The 24,081-nt window shown below is 40.1% G+C and overlaps 1 protein-coding gene across 6 annotated transcripts in view; it reads left to right on the forward strand.

Annotated features, from left to right (window-relative positions):
• Nucleotides 1–24,081, forward strand: part of ADAM23 (ADAM metallopeptidase domain 23) — a 69,036-nt gene that overhangs the window by 20,228 nt on the left and 24,727 nt on the right. For 3 of the 6 annotated variants that reach the window (XM_035138047.2, XM_035138073.2, XM_060282079.1), the window contains 17 exons: nt 1,510–1,592; nt 2,812–2,875; nt 3,900–3,972; nt 5,764–5,837; nt 7,065–7,130; nt 8,483–8,554; nt 11,626–11,792; nt 12,210–12,294; nt 14,638–14,728; nt 17,469–17,520; nt 17,923–18,022; nt 18,450–18,521; nt 18,999–19,091; nt 19,578–19,658; nt 20,311–20,361; nt 22,026–22,089; nt 23,363–23,468. In XM_035138047.2, the coding sequence (XP_034993938.2) occupies nt 1,510–1,592; nt 2,812–2,875; nt 3,900–3,972; nt 5,764–5,837; nt 7,065–7,130; nt 8,483–8,554; nt 11,626–11,792; nt 12,210–12,294; nt 14,638–14,728; nt 17,469–17,520; nt 17,923–18,022; nt 18,450–18,521; nt 18,999–19,091; nt 19,578–19,658; nt 20,311–20,361; nt 22,026–22,089; nt 23,363–23,468 (1,394 nt within the window). The remainder of the gene's footprint in view (nt 1–1,509; nt 1,593–2,811; nt 2,876–3,899; nt 3,973–5,763; nt 5,838–7,064; nt 7,131–8,482; nt 8,555–11,625; nt 11,793–12,209; nt 12,295–14,637; nt 14,729–17,468; nt 17,521–17,922; nt 18,023–18,449; nt 18,522–18,998; nt 19,092–19,577; nt 19,659–20,310; nt 20,362–22,025; nt 22,090–23,362; nt 23,469–24,081) is intronic. The other 3 variants (XM_035138055.2, XM_035138083.2, XM_060282075.1) reach the window with 1 other exon arrangement.

The following is a 24,081-nucleotide window of genomic DNA, read 5'->3' on the forward strand; positions in this document are numbered from 1 at the left end:
ATAGTTGTTGTTTTTTTTTAAAAAAACCATCTTTCTGGCCCTTACTCAACGCTAAAGGGACTACTATTTGCATTATCAGCAGCTCTGGAATTGCTGAGTCATGAGTCTTACACAGAACCTTTGAATCAGCAATTGCACCATCTTTGCATGCTGCAGTAACTTGATCTAGATTTCCTTGAGGATATTTACAGACTCAATTGATTTGGAAGCACTGAGAAGAACCTTGAAATTGTCTGTTCCATAGCAGGTATCATTACATCCCCCAAATGCAGAACTGATTTATTACTCTGAAGGTCAAAGATAGTCCTTTAATATTTAATTTAAGGATAGACTTGAATTAATTTTTTTAATTAAAATTTAAATTGCCCATATGTGGAGGCTTGAAACTGAGATGAAATAATTTAGAAATAATTGCTGTAAGACCAATGTATAATTGCTTCTTTGTGACCTTTGCAATAAGCCTTTTGGAATGCGTAGACCATAGCATACAATTTTATTGAAAGCACTGGCTGACTGCAGAAGCATTTGGGCCTTCTGTTATCTTAACGGTTTTGTGCCAGAGTAGAGTTAGTAGTACGCTCTTCCTGTGTTCCTTAGTGACTAGAGAGAATAAGTGCATCATTGCATATCTGGTTAATTTGTTTTGTCATTTACCTTCTTGATCAGCTAGTAATCATTATTTTGTTCTTCCTCTCACGGGGCAGTGTTTTCCACAGATCTTTATTTTATTCATTGATCTTAGAAAACAAAGTGAAGATAGCAACTCTGGTTTCAGATAGAAATATAATAGATCCAGATTATACTTCATATTACTTAAATCCAATGCTTTTTTTCCTAAAAAAATGTTTAGGAGTACTCTCATTTTGACTCGAGAAAAATCACCATTTTATAGTTTAAATCAGGAAAAATAAATACAGTAAATGGACAAAAAGTTTAGGGATATGCGTCCCCCCAGACAAAAAGCACTGCTTAAATCACAGACTCCTAGATTATCAGTCAATTGACTGTATTTCTAACTCCTCTGTAAATATTGTGCTCTCCTTTTAAAAGAATAACAGATTATTATATATAAAAAATGTTAGTAGGTATTTTGGCTCTTAAAACATAATAAGTGAAGCAGATATGTCCATAGTTCATTAGAATATAGTACTGATGATTCCTCAAGAGCTTTCCTTCAAAACATTAGTTAAAGGTTTGAATTCTTAAAAATTCTAATCATGCTCACTGAGCAAAATTTTTAGCTGAATCACTACTAAGTCTGTTTAGAACTGCAGCTTTAATTCAGTGTAGCATTTTTTGTTTTTTGTTTTTTTTCATTTAGGAGAAATACATGGTTCTTGTACTTTCCTTAAAAAATGCTGGAATTCAAGAATACATGCTTTTTGGCCCTGTATAGCCTTTATGCATACACCCAAGCGATCATTTTCTCTATACAGTCCAGATGAACACTAACCCTTTTATAAACAAATTGCAAAAACCTTAAATGAAGTTGTCCATTTTATTCCTCAGGGAGGAGAACACTGTTACTATCATGGGAACATCAGAGGTGTCGAGAACTCCAAAGCTGCGCTTTCAACATGCAATGGACTCCAGTAAGTATTGTTATTATCACAGAACCATAGAACTTTAGAGTTGGAAGGCATCCCAAGCATCATCCAGTCGAACCCCCTGCAATTCAGGAATCTTGCTAGTTTACCGTACGTAGTTGCAACATAGTTACAGGATGGGATGGTGGGGAGGGGGAGGGGGGAAAGTCTCCCTCTCCTGATGAGCCCCTCTGATGCTCCGGCTGCCACCTCACAGCCAGTGAATGCTTTAAGGAATTGTGGAGGAAGATGAGGGGCTCGCAGAGAAGGTGCACAGGGTGGGTGGCCAGGAAGGGGTTATTTGGGAAGCCTCAGATTCATTTCCAATTCAATCAAAGGTGGGCAGCTGACGTGATCGCTTGGATGAACTACGGGGATCTTCCCAGATACCCATACTTTTAACTATGTTTCTGATTCTACGGTTCTGTGGAGCTGAGTGTTATTTTAATTTCAGGTAGGTAGCCGTGTTGGTCTGACGCAGACAAAATTAAAAAATAGTCCGGTTAGCACCTTAGAGACCAACTAGGTTTGTTCTGGGTATAAGCTTTTGTGTGCACGCACCACTGCTTCAGATTCACTGAAACAGAAGTCACCAGACCCTTATTTATATATAGTGGAAGGGTGGGGTGGGGTTTTTCTCAGAAGGGTAGTAAGAGATGGGTGATTGACTCAATGGGTATGACTGCAATTTGTCCTGCAGGAAAAAGCAAGGGGTAGTATGCAGATGACCAAAAATAGCTTTAGCATGTGTAATGAGACAAGAATCAAATATCTCTATTCAGACCAGATCTCTCCATAGTTTTTAGTATATAAACACTCCCACTATATATAAGGGTCTGGTGACTTTTGTTTCAGTGTATCTGAAGAAGTCTGCATGCACACAAAAGTTTATACCCAGAACAAACTTAGTTGGTCTCTAAGGTGCTACTGGACAATATTTTATTTATTTTTATTATTTATTATGTTATTTTAATGTTATTGATGGTTATCACTATTCATTTTTTCTGGTTTTAAGATTATGTTTTATATATTGCTTAATGTTTTTGGAAGTCTCTTTGGGAGTTTGCCCTAAACAGTCTTATAACTATATTAAATAAATTGATGGGCTCTGTACTGTACTCAGATATTCCAGTCTGAAACAATAATGGTGATTCTGTAAATGCCTACTATGGTATAGCTTCCTTGACTTAATTCTCTTAAATCTATATTTTTTCTTATATTCTAGTGGTATGTTTGAAGATAGTTATTACCTATATTTGATAGAGCCTTTGGAATTGACTCACAGTACGGTAAGTTAATACTGAGCTATGTAGGTGTTGTTTTGATTTGTTAATTGATAGGCTTGAATAGAAGATAAGAATTATGTAGGTCAGTAATATGTTTGCAATCTGATTTATGTACAACTGACTTCATTTACTATCTTTGAATATTCATTACCTTATTTAAAGAATAAAGAATAATATTCATATTCTATGAATATGAATGCCATTGCATTTAGATGACAAAAGTCTCTAAAACCTGGATTCTTGCTGGCAAGATGTTTCTGATCTTCAGTCATATATGTGTCCATTTTTATTTATCGGTCAAAATCTAATCAAGCAAATAATTACCTTCCCATTTTTGTTTCCCTGCCCCTTTCTTTTGTATTGAAATATAACTTTAAATCTGAGCATTTGCATCTATTTCAAAATCTTAACTGTGAATGAGTACTACTATATGTGTAGATGGAATTGCAGTTTTTCCTTGAAGGCATCCAGCTTCAGGGAAGCTCTGATTCAATAGATAGACTTTAGGCAAACTTCAGAGGATCAGGACTATTCCCTTGTATCTGAAGATGTGGTGTGGAAAATAGACATAGGTCCCCCCATGTGAGGCTCTCTGCCCCAGCCCCTTCCTGCTCACTAAACATTGTTTCCTCTTCAGCTTCTGAAACTTCCTCCTCCTAGTCTTCTCCGTCTGACCACTTACTGTCGTCCCACCTCCAGTCCGCTGGCTCTGAGCCTTCTCTTAAGGGTTCTCCATCTGGTGCCTCCCCCCACTGCTCCTTCCATGACAGAAGGAGAGGGGAGATTGTTTCATCAGCACACACATTGCTGCTTCCCAGGCGGAACAATAATAATGGCATGACATTGAATTCCTCACTATATCAAGTAGTGTGGCTTTGCACATTTGGATTAATTGGTTAAGCTATTGCAATATTAGTTAATTTAAAGGGTGGAGCTTCATACCTATAAACAATATTCCATAAATTAGAATGCCTTGAGCTTAAATTTGTCCCAAGAATGACAGGCTTGTTTTTCTCTTTCATTACAGAGAAGTACAGGTAGACCACATGTCATCCAGAGGACATTGGGAACAAATACTTCCAAGCAATTGGAAGACCTTGGTATGGAACTTTTGATCTCCTGTTGCAATGATATTTAATGCTGTGCAACGACTTTGTCAGTTATAAATCATGTAACTTTCTGCTGTAACAAGTGCTGAAACAATTGGTGGCAGTCTGTATTTGAATGTTGCAGCATTAGAACCCTCCTCAGATGTTCTTTGAATGTGTGCAGAAATAAAATGTGGAGGCAGAGCAGGACTGTGCCTGTCTCCATCAGTGCCTCCATCTTTACTGTTTCCAACCCTGAGTGTGGCATATTGAGCAGAAGATCTGAAGAGGGATCATTTGCACATTTGATGAGCACACTTAGAATCCTTCCTATGGTTAAGAGCCTCATGCAACCAGGGTTCCTGATTGTAGGGGTGATTATAAGCATGTTTAACCAAACATGTGAAAACTCTCCTTTCAGTCAGTCCGTCCTTCTGAATGAGCAAAGGTGGGAGGTGGAGTCTGTGGATATGGGGACTTGGAGGGTTGGTCTGGTGAATATGCTTCTGCTCGCTCTCCATGCATTATTCTCCCATGAGAATGCCTGGATGCAGGGGTGACCTGAGGGGTTTCAGCACCTTAGGTGAAGCACTTCGTTGCCACCCCCATGATGGGGGGGGGGCGGGCAAACTCCACAAGAGCTTCTGCCCCTGCTGGGCAGAAGGGGGGATCCCCCCCCTCCCTGGCTTGGCTCCAAAGCTGGGTGGCGGAACACACACACCCTTTGCCAACTCAGCAGGAGGGGGGCACCAGTCCCTCTCTGCCCCTAGATTTGGGAAACCAGCTGGGCAACAGAAAGTAGATGATGCCTTGCAGGGGTGTCACCAGACGCAGCTGTCTCACCCTGCCTTATGGGTGGGCTGGCTCTGCCTGAATGAGACCAACATGCTCAATTCCCTGCAGAACTAGGTAGACATAAGCAATATGGTTGATGATCTTTCTTTCTTAAGATAACCCCTTTTCTTTTTCAAAATTTTTTAAATTTTTTTAGTGACAATCTAATATTTACCATAATTGTGAAAATGTTAGGGTTTCATTGGCATCTACAGATGAGGAAATCACGTTCCAGCTGTTTAAAATATTTCTGCCAGTGCTCTTGGAACTGTTGCATTTTAAAATGTGTAGCTTTTTTATCTATATAATTTTTTGGTCAGGGGTGCAGTAGTTAAACCCCAGTAGTAAATTACTCTCTGGTTCTGGTAGTGCCACCCATATTGATTCTCTGGAGGAATCTGTCCCTTTTTGATTTCTAGTTTGAAAGATCTACATGGGGAAACTGTGTCTGAGAACAATTTTGGTAAATGGCACTAAATAAAATAGTCAGCTAGGCACATTAAACAACAAAAATGATGTCTAAACAGACATGTTTTTAGCCCTTTTTAAAAGGGCGAAGATAGAGAATTTGGGGGACAGCACAACTGATTTTGTAAGCTAATCTGCTGTTCCCTACATATGACCCCTGCAATTTGAGGCAGCAGTAGTGGTAAGGCCAGCCCTGCATTGAAGGCCAGAAAAAAAGAAGAAGATCTAGGCAGCCCATTTCTTCAAGGAGCACCGCAGTTTGCTTGCACAACATGGCTAAGAATGCCGGATTTGAAATAGACCTCTAGGTTACCAAATCTTGGGGAAACAAAGGATGGAGTCCATCAGAGAGGAGAAACAGGAGAAGTGCCAATACAGGGGTGGAAAAGAGACACAAACTGTTAGGTGCACAGGAAATTGATTTATTGGCCAATTTGATAAAGCTATGGGTAATATCGCATGAAGCTGAAACTTCTTTGCTATTATATTTTTCTTCCATAGATTATGACTCTACTTCTGAATGGCCCTTCCTGTCTGAGTTGCAATGGCTAAGACGGAAAAGAAGAAGGAGAGCTGTGAGTGTTATCAGTAATGCTGTGTCAATCACACAATTTCTTTGATGTTCAAATACATGTATTCACTTCATGTATGTTCCCGGCATAAGAGAAAAGAGGCATAAGCTAAAATTATCTTACATTGAATATATAGCTGCACTCAAATTGATGATTTGCTGTTTCCTACCAGTAAAGATTGAAGAGACCCAGTGTACAGTCTGTAATCGCATATTTTTGTGGGTTCAGAAAAACCCAGAAACAAATAAACCATTTTGAAAGATGCAAAAGAAAAGAAGGTGTGAATACAGAGATCAAATTGAATTGTAATGTAAATCACTAATGATATGATCAAATGCCTGGTGTCTAATCCTGACATCCAGTGTAGTGTTGGTAGGTTGCAGGGAGGGGTGTTGAGTGTAGAAGAGGCCGAGCCAGAGCAAACAGAAAGTGAGCAGGAAGAGCAGTCTCTTGTGTAATGTGTCTTTTTGAGAAGATACCTTCCACTGGGTGCCACTGAATGTACTGGCAGGCACACTGGCATGTGTGGATGCCACGTTGAAGACCCCTGTTTTGCACTGCCATGCAGTAATGACTAAACATAATGAAACTGCCTTATATTACGTCAGATCAACAGTACTACCCTGACTGGTATCTGATTCCAGGCAGAGTTCTTTCCCATCTCTTAACAGTGGAGGCTGCTCTGTTGGGGCAAATGGGGCAATGCCCCATTAACCTGGTCTTCAGCTTGCACTTGCCTGACCTTTTACTTGCAACCCGCCCAGGGGAGGGGGTAGCGCTGGCTGTCAGCTTCCTCCCCGATAGCCTTGGTGTTGCTCTTGTAGCAGGGAGAAGGATAGGGGACAAAGCTAGAATTGGCTGGCTCTCCACTAACTGTTGGTCCCTCTACCTTTCCCCTTACTAGTCCCAATGAGCACCAGCAACCACTGCCTTAGGTATTATTGACTGAAGATGCCAGGGATTAAGGTTGGGACTTCTCAATAAGGTTTAAGATCCACTCCAATGGATATAATTTGTAAAATGGCCATGGAACAGATCAGAAGAACCAACATGCCAATGAAATGAATATATTATAGTTAGAAATACTGTCATTAAAATATATAATCCTAAACCCTTGAGAGGTTTCAGTTGCATCAGGTTTAGGTACACAGGACATCATTGCATGGCAAGTGATAAAGCAACCCTAAATTCATTTTAAAGAATCCAACTATAGCTTTTAAAATCCTTCAGGTTTCCCGTGGCATATTTGAAGAAATGAAATACTTGGAGCTCATGATTGTTAATGACTATAAAATGGTAAGCTGGTTGTAATAATTCTATTATCTAATTTAGTTACAATATACCCTCTTTTTTACACTTATTGTCTGTTGCAAATGTTATTTAGTGATACAGCTTCCAGTATTTATTACAGTTACTTAAATCCTACCTTTCAGGAGGAGGGGTAGGATAGAAATGATAAATGATGATAAGTGATAAATCCTGTTTTGTTGTTGTTATCTTCATTTATTACCCATCCTTTGCCTTAAAGCTCTAGGTGGCTCAGAACAATTTAAAATGCAGCATTAAAAATAGTTTAAAACAAATTACAATCACAAGAATATTGTTGGTTCTAAAAATATGCATCTCAGGCCAAGGAAAATAAGATAAATTGTCACCTTCCTGATTTTATGTTCAGATTGCCCTGGCCCTGACCTCCCATCAAATTGGTCACCTGAGACTGATCCTGATAAGGATCTGGCCTGTGGAGCCAAAAATGTTCCCTACCCCTTAAGGCCTACATAATTTAGTTATCATGTTCCGTTCTAAACGCTTTACTGATTTTATCTGTGTTTTAGTATGCACACTTGTTTTTTCACCGTACTGCGAATAATAGCTGCTTTTATCAATAATTTTATTATGTACACAGCTCATATAGTTTTGTGATTAAATGGTGTATAAATTTTTCCAAGTAAATATATAAATCTGTTTTGATAGTCTGACCCACAGCCTTGCAATAGTATTGTTTCACTTAAAGGCGGAATTGAGAGCAAATGCACAGGAGACATGGGGCCACTAATTACAGGAAATAAATATATTTTCAAAGTGAAACTGATGGGGGAAAGTTACAGGTAGGTAGCCATGTTGGTCTGAGTCGAAGCAAAATAAAAAAATTCCTTCAGTAGCACCTTAAAGACCAACTAAGTTTTTATTTTAGTATGAGCTTTCGTGTGCTTGCACACTTCTTCAGATACACTTGAAACAGAAGAGTCAGACCCTTATGTATATACAGAGGGTGGTGGTGGGGGTGGGTGGGAATGGGTGATGGGCTGATGGGAGTGGTAAACCTGTAGATGGCTGTTAACGACTGCTGATGACTGCAGTTGGTCCTGCGGGGAAAAAGCAAGGGCTGAGGCGCTAAAGAAAGCTTGATCATGTAATTTCTTTTAAACTATTTTTAATGCTGCATTTTAAATTTATGGGGGAAAGTTGTTGCAGTTAACTATTTTATAGTAGTCCTCCCCCTTTTTTTCATGAAACAAATGCTTGTGAATTCCATAAATTTTTGCAGTTCAAGAGGAAAACACTGATTAGCAGAGCAGCTGTTTGTTCTTTGCATTGCCAGGAGGCAAACCTCTTGATCGAATCATGATTTAACATTTTTCTTCTAGTTTAAAAAGCACCGATCATCCCATGCTTACACGAACAATTTCGCGAAATCTGTGGTAAATCTTGTGGATGCTGTAAGTAATTGCAATAATTGGTACGATTAATGCCTCATGATTCAACATTAGACTTTGCAGATGGGATGAAAATAGTGCTGATAGAGGATATAAATTTGCACAACCTTGGGAGTACGGACCAGTATATACTAATAGCAATCCTGCTAATCCTTATGTAGCCAAAAGGGAGGTATCAGTAGGCTTGGAGGAACCTCTGAAGATCTCCAGTATAAAAAATTCGGCTGGGTGGTGGTGGCAAATACCCCCAAACAGTGAGGACTAGGCATAATTAGTGTTCACTGGGTGTGTGGTGGTGGGGAGGAGGCTACAACTAAAAACTAGGAAAGGAGAATATAATAAAGTATCCTGGGAAAGGTTTCTGCAGACCATTGTGGAATAATGAATGGGAGCGCTCCATGCTGCAACATTTTGTGACAGGTTCCACTTGTGACTTTTTAGTCCTCATTTACATCCTGCTGTATCATTAAACAAACAAACAAACAAAAAAAAACCAGTGGTTTACAACAATACACAGTAAAACCAGAACTGAACAATAAAATTACAAAAAGTTAAAAGCAGAAACAAATTAAAAATGAAGTATCAAAAGACCATTGTGGGGGATGTACTCTTAATGTACACAGTGGGTGACTCTGTGGTCTGAACCACTGAGCTTCTTGGGCTTGCCGATCAGAAGGTGTCGACGGTTCAAATCCCCGTGACGGGGTGAGCTCCCATTGTTCTGTCCCAGCTCCTGCGAACCTAGCAGTTCGAAAGCATAACCAGTGCAAGTTGATAAATAGGCAGGAAGCTAAATGGCATTTCTGTGCGCTCTGGTTTCTGTCACAGTGTTCCATTGCGCCAGAAGCGGCTTAGTCATGCTGGCCACATGACCCAGAAAGCTGTCTGTGGACAAACGCCGGCTCCCTTGGCCTGAAAGCGAGATGAGCGTCGCAACCCCATAGTCACCTTTGACTGCACTTAACCGTCTAGGGGTCCTTTACCTTTACCTTTTTTTACTCTTAATGACGGAATAGAAAAGTTTTCAGCGGGCATTTAGAAGTTACCACACAAGGCCAATTCGGTTCAATAAGTAGGTCGCCACATCATGCCCAGTTAAATCAGGCCAAGACACAATCCGAACAAACATGCGACAACAAAACTGTAAGAATGGTGTCTGTGTATATAATATCTTGATTAACATAATTTTCTAAACATGGTTATCGTCTTCTGTTAAACTTAAGTAAAAGGTTAAATGCTGTGAGACCCCATGATATTAATAATCAGGTAGGCTGGGCCTCTTCCAGAATTCCACCCCAACTAACTGGATAAGTTTATGAAACTAGATGGCACACCAAAGTAAAATCTTATTTTTAAATGTACCCACACACACAAAGATAGGACCATGACAAATACTTTTATGTCTGCACCCTCGAACATACACAGAGCAGTCTCCTCCTTGCCCCTCATCCCTTAACCAGGGGCAGATTTGCAATAGTTGGGAAAGGTTGGGATGCTGTGGTGGTGGGAAAGGTTGGGATGCTGTGGTGGTGCACAGACTACTATATTGCATTCTACATTATTCCTCTGTAATACACCTCAAGGTTAGGGCAGCTTCCTTTTGGAAAATAATATATATATGATAAGAAAAATATAGGAGAAAACTGGGTATTGAAACTTGCTTAATCTAAATCATATATCCCAGTTTTACAGCGGCCCTTTAAAGTACGCTTCACGCAGAGTATACACAGTCAGAAGTTGACCTGGCTAAGAAAACACCACCAAGAGCGTAGGGAATTATCTCCCTTATATGAAACCCCTTACTAGCTGCACACTTGTAAAAGTATGCAGATGAAAATACAAACTGTTGGGTTTCTTTAACTGAAAAACAAACTGACTCTAAAGAGACTTTAAACTAAAGATAAATGCCTTCTTTCTTAGCAATGTTATCTACCCACATTCCAACCTTCAGCCCATTCCAAACCTCCCACATAACTCCCATTAAACTACCCGAGAATTAACAGCAAATTAGCATTATAACTAAGCAACTCTCATACTAAGATTCAACTAAGGAATCTCTTAAACTGCGAGTCTCTCTTACTAAGATTCAACTTGGAATCTCTTAAACTGAAAACAACTGAGAGAGTGATCTACTAAGAGATGAATCAAACTGAAAGATCTAACTAAGAGATGCAGAAGGCTTTCTGGCAGAGCCTTATAAACAAGGAGCAGAGCCCACGCCTGTGAGCAATTAACAGAAACACCGGCACCTGTTTCTCTTAAACAGACAGTATTTACATTAGACCGGCTCTAAAGTAACTTGACTATTCAAAAAATCCAACACTTCCAGATTTGTACGGTAGGCAATCGTGTTGGACTTGTAGGAAGGAATGTTGCTGTGCTCCCGCTCCACTGAACTTTCCCTTGTTGTTTGTATCAGAGCTTAGCAAGCATTCTGCTGAGCCAAGGAAGGATTCCGACTTGAGCAGCATATGGTTGCACTCCTCTTCCTCTGCCTCTTCCCGAAGTGAGCTCTGGGGTTTTACACAGCATTTCCCACAGCATACTGTAGGAACTAAATCAGTTAGGGAACCTCCAGCCTGCAGACCTGTTTGGGCCAGCCAGCACCCACTCATTGGGCTCACAAGAATGCTTGGGCCAACCCATGTCCACCTTCCCTGCATCTGATGTCATCTGGGGGGCAAGTAAGGGCTTGTGCCAAAAGGATACTACCAATTGGCAGTGCCTTCAAAGCCTCTTCTGCACCACTTCCCAAGTGCCTTGCAACCACTGCTTCAGAAGCTCTGCAGAAAGCGTTTTGCAAGTCCTGTGCTCAGCACTTCTCAAGCTTAGGGCAGATAGGGTTGGTGAAAGATGAAGGACTAGTGCAGTAAATAAGTACATAATCATTTGTAGTGTTGAATTTAGTGCAATATTGATTCTTTTAAAGGATACTGGAGGTGTTTTTGGCTAATTGTATTCCAATTTTCCCCTCCTGCTTTACCCCTTTTGTCCTTCCACTGACTCTGACTGGCTAACTGTGCATGTTTTGACCCAGTGTTCTACTCCTGTGCCTGTCCTATATCTGCCCACAGATTTACAAGGAGCAGCTGAATACCAGGGTTGTGTTGGTTGCTGTTGAAACCTGGTCAGACAGAGATCGTATAAATGTCCACCCTGACCCAAGACAGATGCTTCATGATTTTTCCAAATATCGACAGAATTTCATCAAGCAGCGTGCCGATGCTGTACACCTTCTCTCGTATGTACAGTAGTGCAAACTCTGTTTGGTACATGGTCTCTCTTTCCTGAAGGCCTCTTTTTTTCTAGTTCTTATTCTGTCTGCTTATTTATATCTCATAGGGATATCTTAAATGCTGCTTCTTTTAGGTATTTTATTATTATCATTTTTAAAAAATACAGAATGCAGTGGAATCATTTCTATCGTCTCCTCACTGTTGTCTGAAAGAGGCGAAGCCGCTGTAGTTCAACAGTAAAACACATGCTTTGCATTGGGGGGGGGCGGATCCAGGCTTGGACCTTGACATTTCCAGCTAGGGCCATAATGGAAATGAAATTCCTATTAATTTACATGTGCCACATAAGAAGGTATTTGTAGGGCATCGTATGTATGTGAGATGACACTTTTTAATATTGCTTCATTTATCTTGTTCTTCAGAAATGTGACATTTCATTACAAAAGAAGCAGCCTGAGCTATTTTGGAGGAATTTGTTCTGTGTCTAGAGGTGTTGGAGTAAATGAGGTAACATTTCTCTTTTGGAGGTCTTGTGAGGAAGGGAGAATTTATGAAATAGTTCCCTCACCATATACCTTCTTTTTCAACGGTGCTTCTCATAATTTCAGATCCCCCCCCCATAGATATTCCTAAAAGACTCAAGCCTGAAATACAGTCGGCTGAAAATCATTTGACCTTTTATTCTAGTGTCAGCTTAGCATAGAACATTTGAATACAAGCTGAAGGCAGCCATATTTCACTGTGAGGTACTCATGACAGACCCTGTATGAGAGGTGAAATAGTTCTCTTTATAATGCTATTTATGGGGGGGGGATCTTCAAGGATTTAAGGGTCCAGTACACTACTGATAAAGTGGCATGCTTTGGGTAAAGTCCGTGTTGTGGATATTTGCAAAACTGTAAGCCTTGATCTCTGACAATTAGTTCAATATCGGTTGTTGTGCTTGGAACTTAGGTTTTAAGAAAGATCCCGGAATTAGAATTTCTCTAATGCATTAGGCCTTTTGGGCCATGCCGTCTCCTAGATTCCCCATATTGGAATCAAAATGGCCATTGAGGCATTAGGTAAACACATCTTCTCATGCAAGGCTGTTTTAGCTGTTTCTGCCCTACGTGCTGGAGCCCTCTGTGCCATATCCCATATTGTTCGGGGGGGGGATCCCCCAAACCTAAGAAGCAGCTTTTCAGGTAGCTTGGGGTGAATAGTGTGAATCAGTGAAAATGAGGTCTCCATCCTTCCGCTTCCTTTTTGCCGCCATTGAACAGAACCACACGTTTCTGTTTTGATTTCTTCAAGTCAGTGCACCCAAATGGTTGCGTCGAAGTGTCGTTTGACTGCAGTTGGAAATCATAAGATACTTTGGTTGGCCAGCAGCTAAGTGTGAAATAACTTTAAAACAGTCCTCTGCACGTACAAAATTTGTTGCTGTTTTTTGAAAGCTCTACACCAAAGGAACTTGTAGCTCTAGAGATGTTGTTGAACTACAACTCCCAACGCCCCGTCATTGTGCATTCTGGCTAGGGGGGCTGAAGTTGAGAGTTGCCAGCTTGTAACCCTTCAGATATTGTAGATGTCAGGAAGATTGTGAGCAAAGCTTTCCAAACTTTTCATGTTGGTGGCATGCATCATTTAGACATGCATCATTTCACAACACAGTAATTCAGTTTTACTAGCAAACCGGAGGTGCGTGGGGAGCATGCGCGAGACACACCTACCCACTACAGCTGACACACTAATGCGTTGCGACATACAGTTTGGAAAGCTGTGGTCTGGAGTTTTATTTATGCATGAATTTGGGGTATTCTCGCACACAATAATGAATCTCCCTGTCCTATATGATGTCAGTTTTTGTCGTGTGTTATTGAGGGTTCTTTTGGCTGCTTAAATAAAAGTTATTCATAAGGTAGCTATGTAGCATACCTTATACAGTACTGACATTACTGCTTCCAAATGAAATCTCTGGCCATTAGGTGCCATGGCAACAAATCACCACTACTTAACCAACCCTTCAGTTATGCAAAGGGACATTCTCTGAACAAAAGAGAATGTACCAGGATATCTATTTTAACAAGTAGAGAGTTACCGGATCTCCTTCATAAAAGGCTGTCTACTTGTAAAAAAAGAAAAAGAATGTTGAGTATGATTCTTTAAAGTGTAATGAAGACTGTAACTGTTAGGAACAGTCCAAAAACAGTTAAATGTATAATTCACTACATGAGCAAAAGATGGGGAAAATCATATTTTTGCATGTAGAATGGGACAAAAGGGTGCAGAGAGTCGAGGCTTTATGCAAGACAGTGAAGTAGGGCAAAATAAAAAAATTCCTTCAGTAGCACCTTAAAGACCAACTAAGTTTATATTTTGGTATGAGCTTTCGTGTGCATGCACACTTCTTCAGATAAGTGAAGTAGGGATTTACAATGCCTAAACATACGTTTTCACATCCTTTCTCTGCACTATAGCTTTAAGCTGGTTTTACTTATATGAATACTTTATCATACTGTGTGTCAACATTGCTGTTATTTTTCAGACTCTTGTATTCATTTTGGGAAAACAATTATTTGCTCTCTTTTGGAGGTGTCACTAATAAAACTGGACCCAAACATACATTTTTCATTTCCAGAAACAGGTGTTCCTATTGTTTAAGTGTACATGTAGTGAAGAGTTTGAGGATACAATCCTAAACACAGTTGAAAATAATTCAAATTAGTGAGATGTTTCCGCAGAGTATGTTTTAGGGTCTGAATTCCATACTGTTCCATAACTAGTTAAGCAAACACTTTCTCTTAGAAATTGCAATACTTGATAGTACTATTGTGTGCTCTCTACCTGAATCTCCTTTTCCAACAGTATGGCCTACCCTGGGCAATGGCACAAGAACTATCCCAAAGTCTGGCTCAGAATTTAGGAATACAGTGGGAGCCAGGGGCCAGAAAACCAAGTAGGTATTTGGCATACAATTTCTTTTGTTTTTATATACAAATTGAATTCATAAAACTTCTACATATTTTGGACTTTTTATTGCGTATAAATAAAGGATTGGGCTGCAACAGCTGTTCTGTTCTTTCCTTGCCATTCCAGTACCAATCCTCTTCTGGGGTTTGTTGGACTCTGTGCAAATGCCTGGGATGTAGTGTGCTGAGGTGCGGTGCAGAGGGGAAGGAGATGAACCAAAATCAGATGGAGGAACCTTGCACAAAGCAGACTTTTCACTTGTGCAACTCTGTTCAACACATAAAGTTCATATTAAAGGATCTGGAATGGCAATACGTGCAGCAAATGAGGCTTCCACCCATTGCAGTGTTGTAAAACAATGCATCTTATAACCAACAGCTAATCCCATTTTTTTATTTTGTTGCGGAGTATGGAGATGCTATGACTTTATTGACTTTTTTATTTTGATGAACCTGTTTGTTTTATATGCTGTTGTGTTTGATGTTATAGTGATTGCAGGGTTGGTTGTTTTTTAATGGTATCGTGATTATTGCAAGCTGCTTTGAGCTCAGCATTTGTTGTTTGAAAAGTGGAATACAAATATTAAATGAACGTAAATCAACTAACATATGTCCTTGGTTGAGGCTTGGTCTTGCTCGTTCATGTTGTGATAAACTACCATTTACTGTGACATGCAAATGTGGGCACTGGCCTTGAACTGACACATAATGACGAGCGTACACTGAGAGGGTAGAGAGTTTAAACTGCATTCAAGCTGGCAAAGGAACGATAGAGACTAGAAAAGAAATGATCTCTGCTGGATTTTGTTAATGAACCTCTGGAAAACAGCTGCTATTTTCTAATTGGGGTTGTTGTTGCTGTTCAGTCATTTACTCGTGTCCGACTCTTCGTGACCCCATGGACCAGAGCACGCCAGGCACTCCTGTCTTCCACTGCCTCCCGCAGTTTGATCAGACTCATGTTGGTGGCTTCAAGAACACTGTCCAACCATCTCGTCCTCTGTCGTCCCCTTCTCCTTGTGCCCTCCATCTTTCCCAACATCAGGGTCTTTTCCAGGGAGTCTTCTCTTCTCATGAGGTGGTCAAAGTATTGGAGCCTCAGCTTCACGATCTGTCCTTCCAGTGAGCACTCAGGGCTGATTTCCTTAAGAATGGATAAGTTTGATCTTCTTGCAGTCCATGGGACTCTCAAGAGTCTCCTCCAGCACCATAATTCAAAAGCATCAATTATTCGGTGATCAGCCTTCTTTATGGTCCAGCTCTCACTTCCATACATCACTACTGGGAAAACCATAGCTTTAACTATATGGACCTTTGTCGGCAAGGTAATGTATTTGCTTTTTAAGATGCTGTCTAGGTTTGTCATTGCTTTTCTCCCAAGAAGCAGGCGTCTTTTAATTTCATGACTGCTGTTACCATCTGCAATGATCATGGAACCCAGGAAAGTAAAATCTCTCACTGCCTCCATTTCTTCCCCTTCTATTTGCCAGGAGGTGATGGGACCAGTGGCCATGATCTTAGTTTTTTTTGATGTTGAGCTTCAGACCATATTTTGCGCTTTCCTCTTTCACCTTCATTAAGAGGTTCTTTAATTCCTCACTTTCTGCCATCAAGATTGTGTCATCTGCATATCTGAGGTTGTTGATATTTCTTCCGGCAATCTTAATTCCGGCTTGGGATTCATCCAGTCCAGCCTTTCGCATGATGAATTCTGCATATAAGTTAAATAAGCAGGGAGACAATATACAGCCTTGTCGTACTCCTTTCCCAATTTTGAACCAATCAGTTATTCCATGTCCAGTTATAACTGTAGCTTCTTGTCCCACATAGAGATTTCTCAGGAGACAGATGAGGTGATCAGGCACTCCCATTTCTTTAAGAACTTGCCATAGTTTGCTGTGGTTGACACAGTCAAATGCTTTTGCGTAGTCAATGAAGCAGAAGTAGATGTTTTTCTGGAACTCTCTAGCTTTCTCCATAATCCAGCACATGTTTGCAATTTGGTGTCTGGTTCTTCTGCCCCTTCGAAATCCAGCTTGAAATCCACATACTGCCTAACCCTGCCTTGTAGAATTTTAAGCATAACCTTGCTAGCGTGTGAAATGAGTGCAATTGTGTGGTAGTTGGAGCATTCTTTGGCACTGCCCTTCTTTGGGATTGGGATGTAGACTGATCTTCTCCAATCCTCTGGCCATTGCTGAGTTTTCCAAACTTGCTGGCATATTGAGTGTAGCACCTTAACAGCATCATCTTTTAAAATTTTAAATAGTTCAGCTGGAATATCATCACTTCCACTGGCCTTGTTATTAGCAGTACTTTCTAAGGTCCATTTGACTTCACTCTCCAGGATGTCTGGCTCAAGGTCAGCAACCACATATCTTTCTGGTATAATTCCTCCGTGTATTATTGCCACCTCTTCTTAATGTCTTTTGCTTCTGATAGGTCCTTTCCACTTTTGTCCTTTATTACGGTAATCTTTGTGTATTACAAAGTAATCTTTGTACTTTGTATTATGGTATTCTTTGTACTTTCTAGTAGGGGGTACTTTATCCCAAAATATATCTTTATTTGGTCATGTAGTGCTTGCTGTATTCAACACTTCAGACAGATATTGGAGCAGAAATGCTTCTTAACCACCCTCTTTTATGCGAAGGGTTTATTTTTTATTACTTATATATATTTTTAACTACTTTCATTCTTGGTTTTGCATTTTTCATTTTGTTTCAGAAGGATGTGAGTGCACAGAATCCTGGGGTGGATGCATCATGGAGGAAACAGGGTAAGTTGTAATAATTGGTACCTGTTACAGATTTTGGGGGTTTTTCTGGTTCTCCAGAACTAAAATAAGCAGCCTATGTTTAGACTCATTTCTGGGGTGCATGCAGCATAGCAAGAATTATTTACAGGGCATGGTAAGACATAAACCATGACTTAACATCAGTGAACAGCAAGCTAGTGCATCCTGCTCAATCATTCCCACTTTGCTGATATCCTAGCATGAGCAGCAGACTAAGAACCCGGGAGTACCATGTCATCCCAACTGAGATTGTGGTTTGTTTCTCCCTAAACACACAACAGTCCAAGCAAGCAATGGATGTGGTTTGTCTAGTGTTTGTCCAGTAAATTTTTACCTGTGAAGCATTTTCCTAATTCTTTTTCTTTTCTTTTTTTGGCCTTTCAGTGTTTACCACCCCAGAAAATTCTCAAGGTGCAGCATTGCAGAATACAAAGATTTTTTGCTTCGAGGGGGAGGTTCCTGTCTTTTCAACAAGCCAACAAAGGTACATTGATTTAGGGTAGAACTGGACCCCAGCATAATTTATCCCTTGGGGAGAAAAGTGGCTTAGGGATGGGAGCAATTTTACATTGTTAGGATAAGGGTTAAGGAGATCTTCCTCCACTGGCCCCTTATTTAATTTGAAGACGTTTGTCACAGAAATGCTGGAGCTGGGAGGTCTGCATCTCCACCAGAGGTCTGGTGGAGCTTTGTCACCATGCTGCTTTAGAATGGGCATGTGCAGTCATTCAGGTACAAAAATAATAATTATATTGATTGATTGATTGATTGATTGATTGAATTTATATACCGCCCTATACTCTGAGGTCTCAGGGCAGTTCACAGAATCATTCAGAATGCACCTGAATCTTTTACTGATAAACAGTTGTGATCTTTTAAATAATAGTGCTTTGTGTATTTATGTTTTTCAGTTGTTTGACACCACTGAATGTGGAAATGGGTATGTGGAGCCAGGAGAAGATTGTGATTGTGGTTTCCAAACGGTACCATTTTTTTATACACATATATCCAGTTATTTTATCCTTCCTAGCCATAAGATGAAGTGTCCCTTAAAATGAAAGCTCAGATAATGCTTGCTTAACCATGAGGCTCATGGTGTATATTTTAACTACTGTAGCAAAATAATTAAGTCAGCGGACCCTTATAAAAAGGAAATAATTCTTTCAGTGAGACATTCATAAAAGAATTTTTAAGCTCCATATTGTTTAAAGCCTTGAGTGGTTCACCTTAATCGGACCATTTGAATCCAGAATCCTAAATAAAACGTATGCGCTAAAGTTAATTATTATAGTTATTTTCTTCTTTATTCTTACTTTAGTATATAAGATTCCGTAGTTTTATGGTGCAACCATATATGAACGCTGTCAATTTATAATTTTAGTCAATACATGATTGAATTGTTTGTATGATTGTTCAACTTTGATTTTTAGTATTGATTGATAAGAATATGTTTTCTGCAGGATTGCAAAGCAGATCTGTGCTGTAAGAAATGCTCACTTTCTAATGGAGCTCATTGCAGTAATGGTCCATGTTGTAATGAAACCTCCTGTCTTGTGAGTTGGGTTTTTTTTAACCTTTTTACCTTTGCTAGAAATATGGGCTAAACTGCAAAACCGCCCTCTCTATGTGCTGCAAATGGCCAAAGCTAATTTAAGAGACAGTACTCCGGGCTTCCCCCTGAAACTCTCTGCTAAATGCCCTCGCAAACACCCCTGTTCACAAACTCCTGGTCATGAGCTCCCAGCAGCTGCAATGAGCTAAGTCTAACCACTGCTGGCTGCTAAACTGCCCCTGACTTCTTTATACAGAAACAGCCATGGGAGCTACTTCATCTCTTCCTTTCTTGTCACTTTCCCAGTCAAAATCAACACCTCTCTCCCAGCCCACCCCGAATCAATTTGCCTTCTCACCAGTGGGGTAAAAAAACGCATTCCTGTATTTAATCATTATTCCTACTCATTACAGAAAAGCTATGCATGCTTGGGGTGATTTTTATTTAAGCCATCTTACTTATTAATATAAAATCTTCTGGCTTCCAGTTCTTTCCCCGAGGCTTCGTATGTCGTTCTCCAGTGAATGAGTGTGATATTACAGAGATCTGTCCTGGGGACTCTGGCCAGGTAATTAAATGTTTTCCATACTACCTTGTAAAACGGTGAAATCATTATTATTATTATTACTTTCATGATGACTGTAAGATTCTTTCAGCGAGAAGGAGATGTGGAGAAGCTTAATGTTCTACTTTATTGTGCATTCCTAAAACCTATCCTGAGTTGTGTTTTCCTAAAAGAAAACTCAGGCATCTTTGTATATCTTTGCTCTAGTTTGTGTGTGTGTGTGTGCGCGCGCGCAGTGGATTATCAAGAAAGGAAATGTCAGGGCAATTAATTGTAAGAGAATTAATCAATTAAAGATGCTCAGACATGCTCACCCCCATTTTTCTCTGATGTAATGGGTATCATTTTAAAAGAGGCATTCATTTTTGTGCGAAAGAGAGGGCAGATGCTCCAAAAACGATATGTGCAGTTTTATAGTTTGTACTCGTGCTAAAGATAATTAAGCATTATAAAAACCTGCTGCCCGGTTAATCATGGGTGTCTTTTCAATCCATTTAATCTAACCAATTAAGCAACCAAATGTTGCAGCCAACCTCAATATTCATAACATTTTGTTTAATTGCTCTCTCTTGGTATTCTTTTGTCTGCCCATATATCAAATGTGTTGTCCTATAATTCAAACCTTTATAATGAAATGATCCCTTTCATCCTTCAGTGCCCACCAAATCTTCATAAGCAAGATGGATTTGCTTGTGATGCAAATCAGGTAAGTAAGTATTTAAAATATATAGTACAGACTATTTTTTGCCAGGCTATATTTTTTATCTCTTGGTCTTTTAATTTGCTATTTGCTTCATTTATTGTTTTTATGTTGTCTTAATTGTTGAGAGGCTTCTAGCCACTTCATGTTTTTTAAAAAATGGAAAGTTTTTAATGTTTGATGTTTTGCTGTGTTTGATGTTTTAATTTATTGCAAGCCAGCCAGAGTGGCAGGGGCAACCCAGTCAGATGGGTGGCATATAAATAAATTGTTAATATTATTATCATTATTAAAGAAGAAAACTCAAACTACAAAGACTTTAGATAAAGAGTACATGTAAAATTCATGCTGCTCATTAACTCATCCTGTTCATTTTCTTAATGGTTGCCCCTGTAGTACAGGGATGGCTAAGTTGTGAGTTGGAGCTGACTCCCTAAAATGTTTTTGACCCCTCAATACCCCTAATGATTGGGCAATTTAAAATAAAAAGGAAAGTTCTGCTGGGGATGTTGCTGTTGTGGTGCTGTGACGTATCTGTTGTAGAGCTGTGAAGGGCCTTCTAAAACTCAGCCACCTCCACCTCCTTGCAGCTTTGCCACCTTGCAAAGTCATCCACTAACTGTCTCCCTCGTGTGTGGTGCCACTGCAAGGAGGTTTTATGGCTCAGGAAACAGGAAGGAGCACTCCTTTCTGTTTCCTGATCTCCAGCACCATTTTGCCTTTGCCAGGCTCCAAGCCAGAGGGAGAAGAGGCTGCTTTGCAAAGGAAGTGGGAGGGCATTTCTCTGGGGTAGAAAGCAGAACAGTAGGGGGCAGACTGTCTTGAGTGTGTGCATTGCCAATCTCTCTCTCTCTCTCTCTCTCTCTCTCTCTCTCTCTCTCTCTCTCTCTCTCTCTCTCTCTCTCTCTGTGTGTGTGTGTGTGTGTGTGTGTCTGCCTCCCTGCCTGTGTGTATGTTTCTGAATGTGTGTGTGTGTTTCTGTACAAGGCAGTGTGTGTTGGTCAATTTTGCAATGCCCACAGCTATCCTATGGGACTTAAAGAGTTTTAAAATCCTGAGCACGTGGCTTTTTGGCTGAAACAGTTTGGCCACCCCTGCAATAGTGGCTCAGCCTGCATATGTAACCAACCCTCAACATTTACAGAATCAGATTCTAACGTGCACTCAGTGTCTTCTAGGTGTGCTTCATTACGTCTGGAATGTTCTCTCTTGCAACATTCTTTCCCTGCCCTTTGAATCCCTCATAACTTATGTTAGAGACAGACAATAGCAACATGGCCATTCTGAAGTTGTTGGATACTGCTATCTGTGCATCATCTGTCAATGGGAAAACAATCCAATTTTTCGCATGTTAAGATTTTATAGTACTCTACTCTGAAGACGTGGCTTTCCCACTGGGAACCATGAAATTGTAGAGTTTGGAAGGGACCCTAGGGGGCGTCTTGTCTCAGCCCCCTGCAATGCAGGAATCTCCTACATGGAATACGGAGCAGTATTAATTTACGTTTCCTGAAGAGACTGACCCAGGAAACTGCTCTGAGCATTCCCTTTGGTAACAAAGCATTGTTGAAAAAGAAAAGTGTGTCTGTTGCTGATAAAATAGCTCAGCTTTTTCCTTGTCCCTTTCTGAAAGATAAAATGTATATTAATTGTGGTTTGTTTCTATTTAGGGTCGTTGCTACAATGGAGAATGCAAGACGAGAGATAATCAGTGCAAATACATCTGGGGAACGAGTAGGTTGATTTAAGTATGCTGTATTCAGATGCATTTCTTTCTTGTTTGTGCTGCCTGCTTTTCCCTTTGGTATAATTTTTCAATTCAAATTGAACTTTTCAGTAATAAAAGGTAACAATGTTCAGAAAAGTCATTTTTGTAGTTTTTAATATGCATACACACGTGTGTGTGTGTGCGCGCACACACACACATTTGTTGTTGTATAGTCGTTTAGTTGTGTCTGACTCTTCGTGACCCTATGGACCATAGCATGCCAGGCACTCCTGTCTTCCACTGCCTCCCGCAGTTTGGTCAAACTCATTTTGGTAGCTTCGAGAACACTGTCCAACCATCTCGTCCTCTGTCGTCCTCTTCTCCTTGTGCCCTCAATCTTTCCCAACATCATGGTATTTTCCAGGGAGTCTTCTCTTCTCATGAGGTGGCTACAGTATTGGAGCCTAAGCTTCAGGATCTGTCGTTCCTTTCCTCTATTTAAGTTTTCTTAGGACAGGAAAGGCCTGTCTCCATCTGCATTCTAGAGCCATCATGGTACTTATGGCCACATTCCATATATAATATGAGACAGGCCTTTCCTGTCCTAAGAAAACTTAAATTGAGGAAAGTCTGCTGCCTCCTCCTTTCTTCAGAGTCCTCTCAAAAGCCACTCTGTGTAGAGTCAAGAGACCCACCTGAATAATGTTGGGTGCAGTACAAGGGCTGTTAGCAGGAGAAGACAGTAGGAAAAACTTCCCCTTCATAAACTTCCTCAAATAATCTTAGGCTCTAAATCCAATTTTGTGTGATTCTCCACTTCTGCAGCAACCCTGTGTCCCATTCTACATTTTTCAGGAAGCTCTCTTGACCTCTGCACCCCCCCCCCCAGCTTTTCTTGGAGTAAGGAAGAGGGGAAATTTTATTTCTGTAACTTTCTTAACCTTAGGATCCAAGCCATGGTTGATATTTTTCCTTCTTCTTACTCATTTTCCACTATGTAATTTAATAAACTTTCAATGTACTGTCACTATGCATCACATGCTTTTTGCTATGTTGCGGTAAAAATATAACCCCCCAAGTTTCTGGTGCATGTATTTTTTTATCAAGTACATGATTCAGAAAGCGTTTTTCAGACACACACATTATGTTTGTATCATGCAAAGCATTTAGGGCATTGACCTTTAAAAGGTAATGTTAGCACCTTCAGCAGTTCCTATTCCTTTGGCTACTTTTTAATGGGAGAGCATTTTGCTTACCTGGGTATGCTAGTAGAAATTACTTTCACTTTTTCTTCCATAGAGGCTTCAGGATCTCATAAGCACTGTTACGAGAAGCTAAACACAGAAGGCACGAAAAAGGGAAACTGTGGAAAGGATGGAGAGAAATGGATTCCATGCAACAAGCAGTAAGTTTAACCTTTTAGAATGAATATAAATGTTGTGGTTAGAAATCCTCATTCTGTTTTGTTCTTCTGAAATAAGAAACCACCCTGAGCTCCTTTGGAAGGAAGGATGAGATATAAGTTCAATGCATATGCAATAAAAGTATCTATAGAGAATTTAAAACACATTTAGGATCCAAGACACTGTCTGTTGAGCGCAGCAGAGTCCTGATTTCATAGCCCATTTCTCCATCTGATGCAGAGCTCACATTGCCTTTTAGTTACTTTCATTACTTAGAAACACTTTGACCTGCTGATTTGTAGTGCTTTGTGTCACTACTCTCTACTATGCTGTGATCTCCTTTTAAAATTCTTTTACATTATGTAATCTGAATAGATGCATATTCAATAAAGGGTGGACAATAGGATCTGGCTGCTGAGTCGGGTCGTCAGATAACCTACCATCTATAGACCACTTGGGCAAGTAGACAGAGTAACCCACTTGTCAGTGGACCAACAACACCATAACATCAGGTGGCCCAGCTTCAAATTAAATATTTTTTTTCCCTTTCTTTGCAGCTTGGCTTAGGCTCAAGGGGTTACTGCAAAAAAAGGTTCCTTCAGCCTATATCAGAGG

This window comes from Zootoca vivipara, chromosome 1 (assembly GCF_963506605.1).
Source record: "Zootoca vivipara chromosome 1, rZooViv1.1, whole genome shotgun sequence".
NCBI classification, from domain to species: domain Eukaryota; kingdom Metazoa; phylum Chordata; class Lepidosauria; order Squamata; family Lacertidae; genus Zootoca; species Zootoca vivipara.